Here is a 7,059-nt window from a genome sequence, read left to right on the forward strand (position 1 = left end):
AGTAACTAATTTATTAAGTTTAAGCAAATTTATAACTTATTTTTACTATTTCTAACTATTCTTACGATTATGCTTGAAAGATAATGTACAATTTATTCTGATGTAGAACAATGCAGGTATATTCATTCTATTCAACAATTCTAGGGTATAAAGTCAAACAGTAATATACATAGTTGAGGGTATAAGTAGATTTGACAAGTATGAATTTTAAATGGAAAATAATAACACTGGACATTATGTGCACTGAAGTTGCATTTTATTTTGCTGGATTTACAATGGGGATAATATCAATATTCACATTAAAGACTGGAGAGGTTAGGTTTTAAAATTAAGAATCACAGATGTCAATTGTCAGTGAAAATATTAAACTCAGTTCAGAATTATAAAATAGCGTCAACTGAAAGTAAATGAGCTTACATCACTCTGTATGTTCATCATCTTTCTGGAAAGTTTCAGGTTCATGGCGTCAGGTAAATACGTGAAATTATGGAATTCCTGTCTGTAGTTGGTATTAGTGGCTACCTCCTGCGACTTCTTAGCAGTCATAAGACTGAGCATATCCAATGGCATGTGGTACTTGGTCTTGCTCTTTTCATAATCCTTTTTATATTCACGTTCAGACTGCAGCTTGGCTACGTGCATGGAATGGACCAGCTTAGGGTCATCCTGCAAATTCCGGAAACCAACCTGCCTCCCTCTACTCTTCTCGTAAGCCTGCTTATATTTATACTGTAAGAAAGTGGAGGGCAAAAACAATTATACATGAAAGTTTAAAGAAAAGTCATCCAAATTATGACAAATCTCAATGTACTGAATCAGGAAAGAAAAATGTGCTTTGAAACTATTTTCCTCCAATTTTGAGTAGAAAACAAACCTAGAGTGGTTGATTCAAAAATAATACAAGTTCACTATGGTGCAAGTTGCGAAGTTGACAACCTTTTATTCAGGTTGGTTGATTCATATTCAAACAGTAGACAATACCATTACAATGTTTATTAAAGAGATACCTTTAAAATGCATTATAAGAACTTAAGGAATAGTAGAATACGTAGGTCAATTGTCTCTCCTAGCCTGCTCCATCATTTAAGATGATCATGGATGAACTTCTGCCTCAGCAACAACTTCCTATATTATCACCATGTCCCTTTGGATCCAAAATCTATTGATCCCTGTCTTAATTTTGCTCAATTACTGAGCATCCGTAGCTCTCTGAGCTGGAGAATTTCAAATTTAGGAGATGAATCCATAAATAGCTACATAATCTACATTATTTACTGTGCAGGGGGCCAGACTCTTAACCTATTATCCTATCCACACCTACATTTATACAAATGTGATTGCACAATTCCCTCAATTCAAACCGGTTCAGACAGAAAGTTCAAGTAAAATCCTCAAATCCCTGCTGATTTTGCTCTTAACCAGTGTCACGATCACACTTTGGCCTTAGAACTTTTGTTTCAGGGTGGGAAAGGTGATCGAGCCTCTTACAATTTGAAGTATAGAATAATACAGCCCAAATTATTAATCCATGGAACATCACGCTAACTAGTGAAGTGCAACTGTATATAAATATGGCAAGGGGCCTGCAGAAAGGATTCTCAACATGATGCAAGTGGTCACTTGCACAAGACCATTTTTGGAGAAGAGAAGCCTGGCACAAAATAAGACAAAGGGAGATCATGGAATTTTGTGGCTGCTGCAAAACACTTACATCACTAGCAATATTAGTTGAGGCTTTGGCGGCTTTGATTGGAATGGCATCAGCACGGAGATCATAGCCCTTCTTCTTGTCCGCTTCCATGCTCTGTCTATACATTTTCTATAAAGGAGGACAATATAAACTAAAATTATTCTATTTTTCTAGACAATATAAATTAAAACAAGCAAGACAAGGAAGTGTACATAAAGGTGATGAAAAGCTGTTAGCTTTTTCTCCAAATAGATCAAAACTTACTGCAATATCAGTGATTCATTATTATGTAAGTTTTTAAGTGAAAACTTCAGATAATCATACATATTTGCAGCACCAAAAGGAGGCCATTTGACCCATTGTATTAGTGCTTTTTTTTGGCCATAACCCAGTTAGTTCTTCATCCTCAAGTACCTGTCTAAATCACCTCTAAATTTAATTTGGGACTCAGTTTCCACCTTTTTAGAAACAGCCCAATAAAGTTAACTCAACAAAATTTCTCTTCCAGTGTAGATGTCTTGCCAAGGTTTGCTTTATTGTTTCACCACAGTGAGAGACCACAGGTTTTTTCCAACCCCTCTATTAAAATGTCCCATTATCTCTAATGTTATCTCAGAAATTCCAATGGTCTAAAGGAGGAGAGTCCTAACTTTTTCAAACTCTTAAAAACTGAGATCCTCCTCTATTGGAACAACATGATAAACATCCTCCTCTGACCTGCACAATATTCCAGCTGAGAACCAGCCTGCAATTTATGAAGTATTAGCATCAGCTCTTTCACTTTCAAACTCCGATTTTAGCCATTTTCTGAAGCTGCCCTACCATCTTTAAGGGTTTGTGTATATGGATATCGGGATATTTTCACTTTTTTTGAAGAAGGGCATACAATTCAAATCCAGACTGTGACTGGACAGTTCATCAGATAGTACAAAAATATCTGACAAGTACAATATAACAACAGAGTTTCAGGCCTGTAATAAATTTATAACTTTACTATAGCACATGTTCAGTTCAGTGTTTAACAACTGCATAATATGTCATTATTTTTTAATTTTATTTCAAATTCAAAGACTGTTGTTCCTGATTCTCCAGAGGATAGGGGCAGTGATTCTATATGTATTTTCCTTACTTGCTGGAATCTGAATCCAAAGAATGAAATAGTTGCTTTATCCTCTGTAGCTGATCCAATTTTGGCTTTTCAGCAACATCAAGTTCAAATTTTACTCTGTTGATATTTGATTTCACAGTGGATCCTTGAATCAGAGAGTCAATGATTCTTGTGTCTTGAAAGGTATATTATTAGAGTGTTCAAATGGGCTGTTAATTCTAAGGACTTTTATTGGCTACCATTCTTACAGAAAGATACTCCTGCATTTCTCATTGGATCCGTTTTACTTTATACACTTGCTTCACTTTCCTTGTATAGCTTAAATAGGTCTGACTTTCTTCGCTAAATCAGAATTTCAATTCACTTGTATGTAGCGAAAACATATGACAATAGGGAGGAATTCAGATTGACAGGCTCTACTTACCTCACTGATGTTGTACTGGTTCACTTTTGCTAGTGTAATTTCTGGTGTATCTGGCATCACGTGGACTTGGAGCTTGTCTTTTTCCCAGGCTTCCTTGTATAGATGCTGCAGAGTAATAGTTGTTGATAAGTAAAGGGTACTCTCAAAGATATGAAGTACCATCCACAATCAATGTTTTTTTTAAGAAAAGATCTGCTTACCGTATTCATGATTTTGGCATTGACTTTAGCAAGCTCCATAGGTATGGATTCCATATCAATGGTATATTTCAAAGTCTCCGGGTGTTGACGATACTTTTTCTCACATAGGATATTTGAAGCTCGCTTGTTCTTTTCATCCTGCAATGAGCCAATGGACATCCAGCCCGTACCTCTCATAAAACCAGTGTACTCTGACTTGTAGAGAAGCTGAAATAACAGACAGAAAGGTTATGTAAAACGCGCTGTTACAAGAATACCGTTTTTGAACTTTTGAAAGAAAACAGCCATCTGAGACAATCGATTCCAAGGCCAAAATTATGTAAGCCTATCAGCTTGTGTAAAAATATTGCTCATTGTTACAAAGAGTAGGAAAGTCAGACAGGACAGTTGTAACACCATAACAAAGCCAAGGAGGAAAGTTGACATAACAGGGGCCTGCACAATGTCAACAATTATAAATACGCTGCAAACTCTGTATATTGAGAACTTTGTTGGGTAACTGAAATCTTCTCCTTAATCTTTGCTTTCTTGATTGTCATTTTTCACCACAGCACCTGGAAAATATCTGGCTACACTCCACCATGACTCAGAATGAAACTGAAGTCCTCTGAAATCATGGATACAATCCCATATTAGGTTAATGAGAGGATCAATTCACTTCTCGATTTTAGTTATTAAATGTACGCACGTTATGTTAGTAAAGCTCCCATTTCATTACTACTTTGTCCAGTAATACATTAAAACAATGATAGTGTACACCAATGTAGTGATATCAGATAAATGCTAGGTACACGTTTTCTATTATGAGTAACTGCAAATAAACCATCCTGTCCAGGCCATTATCTTAAGCAAATCTAACAGCAGCAATTTATATACGTAGAATTCTTGAACAGGACAGGTAGATAAACTGGTTAAGAAGGCATGCAGGATACTTGCTTTTATGAGTAAAGAATTGAATACAAGAGCAGGGAGATTATGTTGGAGCTGTAGAGGATGTTGGTTAGGTCACAGCTGGAATACTGTGTGTGGTTCTGGTAGCCACACCATAGGAAGGAAGTAATTGCACTAGAGAGCGTGCAGAAAAGATTCACCAGGATGTTACCTGGGCTGATGTGATTCAGCTATGAAGAGGGACTAGTTGGGCTGGGATTGTTTTTCTCAGAGCACAGAAGGCTGGGAGGGGATCTGATTGAGGTGTACAAAGTTTTGAGGGGTATAGTCTGGGAAGATAGAAATAAACCTTTCCCTTCAGTAACGGGATCAGTAACTAGGGGCACAGTTTTAAGGTAAGGAGCACAAGGTTTAGGGGGAATTTAAAGAAAACCCTTTCACCCAGAAAGTGTAGGTATCTGAAATTCAATGGCCAAAAAAGCATGGGAGAGGCAGGAACCCTCAAATTATTTAAAAACTATTTAAATGAGCACTTAAAATCCATAACATTTAAGGCTACAGGTCATGTGCTGGAAAATGGAATTAGAATGGATAGATGCTTGATGACCAGTACAGACACAATGGGTCAAAGGGCCTTTTTCTATGCTGTTAAAAGCTCTGACTCTCTATGACTCTAATAGGCAGTTACCGTCACATCAGGAAGTCGTGGTTATCATGTGGAAATCATTGGTGCAAACTCAGCAAGAAGGACAAAACCCTCCACCTAAAACTAAAGGCATAATATAACGATTGCAAAAAATTGCTTACTTTTTCAGTTATTTTCCAGTATTAGTAGTTACAATGTCATGGAAATTCTAGGGAGGTGTATGTTTGAGTACTAGGGGACTCCATAGTTAGGGGGACAGATAGGAGATTCTGTGGGAACGAGAGAGACTCGTGGTTGGTGTGTTGCCTCCCAGGTGCCAGGGTCCATGATGTCTCGGATCGTGTTTTCAGGATCCTTAAGGGGGAGGGAGAGCAGCCCCAAGTCATGGTCCACATAGGCACCAACGACATAGGTAGGAAAAGGGATGGGGATGTAAGGCAGAAATTCAAGGAGCTAGGGTGGAAGCTTAGAGCTAGAACAAACAGAGTTGTTATCTCTGGTTTGTTACCCGTGCCACGTGCTAGCGAGGCGAGGAATAGGGAGAGAGAGCAGTTGAACTCGTGGCTACAGGGATGGTGCAGGAGGGATTCAGATAATTGGATAATTGGAGCTCATTCTGGGATAGGTGGGACCTCTACAAACGGGATGGTCTACACCTGAACCAGAGGGGTACCAATATCCTGGGGGGGAAATTTGCTAATGCTCTTCAGGAGGGTTTAAACTAATTCAGCAGGGGGATGGGAACCTGAATTGTAGCTCCAGTGTACAGGAGGTTGAGAGTAGTGAGGTCATGAATAAGGTTTCAAGGTCACAGGAGTGTACCGGCAAGCAGGAAGGTGGTTTGAAGTGTGTCTACTTCAATGCCAGGAGCATCCGGAATAAGGTGGGTGAACTTGCAGCATGTGTTGGCACCTGGGACTTCGATGTTGTGGCCATTTCGGAGACATGGATAGAGCAGGGACAGGAATGGTTGTTGCAGTTTCCGGGGTTTAGATGTTTCAGTAAGATCAGGGAAGGTGGTAAAAGAGGGGGAGGTGTGGCATTGTTAGTCAAGGACAGTATTATGGTGGCAGAAAGGACGTTTGATGAGGACTCATCTACTGAGGTAGTATAGGCTGAGGTTAGAAACAAGAAAGGAGAGGTCACCCTGTTGGGAGTTTTCTATAGGCCTCCGAAAAGTTCCAGAGATGCAGAGGAAAGGATTGCAAAGATAATTCTGGATAGGAGCGAAAGTAACAGGGTAGTTGTTATGAGGGACTTTAACTTTCCAAATATCGACTGGAAACCTTATAGTTCAAGTACTTTAGATGGGTCAGTTTTTGTCCAATGTGTGCAGAAGGGTTTCCTGACACAGTATGTAGATAGGCCAACAAGAGGCGAGGCCACATTGGATTTGGTACTGGGTAATGAATTAGGCCAGGTGTTAGATTTGGAGGTAGGTGAGCACTTTGGTGATAGTGACCACAATTCGGTTACGTTTACTTTAGCGATGGAAAGGGATAGGTATATACTGCAGGGCAAGAGTTATAGCTGGGGGAAAGGCAATTATGAGGCGACTAGGCAAGAGTTAGGATGCATAGGATGGAGAAGCAGACTGCAGGGGCTGGGCACAATTGAAATGTGGAGCTTGTTCAAGGAACAGCTACTGCGTGTCCTTGAGAAGTATGTACCTGTCAGGCAGGGAGGAAGTGGTCGAGCGAGGGAACCATGGTTTACTAAAGAAGTTGAATCTCTTGTCAAGAGGAAGAAGGAGACTTATGTAGAGATGAGGCGTGAAGGCTCAGTTAGGGCGCTTGAGAGTTACAAGTTAGCCAGGAAGGACCTAAAGAGAGAGCTAAGAAGAGCCAGGAGGGGACATGAGAAGTCTTTAGCAGGTAGGATCAAGGAAAACCCTAAAGCTTTCTACAGGTATGTCAGGAATAAAAGAATGACTAGAGTAAGATTAGGGCCAGTCAAGGACAGTAGTGGGAAGTTGTGCGTGGAGTCCGAAGAGACAGGAGAGGCGCTAAATGAATATTTTTCGTCAGTATTCACACAGGAAAAAGACAATGTTGTCGAGGAGAATACTGAGATACAGTCTATTAGACTAGACAGGATTGA

The 7,059-nt window shown here is 39.6% G+C and overlaps 1 protein-coding gene across 1 annotated transcript in view; it reads right to left on the reverse strand.

Moving 5' to 3' along the window:
* neb (nebulin) overlaps positions 1–7,059 on the reverse strand; it is a 255,644-nt gene that overhangs the window by 170,491 nt on the left and 78,094 nt on the right. The window contains exon 40 of the mRNA XM_048598817.1: positions 418–729. Within this exon, the coding sequence (XP_048454774.1) occupies positions 418–729 (312 nt within the window). The remainder of the gene's footprint in view (positions 1–417; positions 730–7,059) is intronic.

The sequence above is a fragment of the Rhincodon typus genome, chromosome 7, assembly GCF_021869965.1.
Source record: "Rhincodon typus isolate 14 chromosome 7, sRhiTyp1.1, whole genome shotgun sequence".
Lineage (NCBI taxonomy): Eukaryota > Metazoa > Chordata > Chondrichthyes > Orectolobiformes > Rhincodontidae > Rhincodon > Rhincodon typus.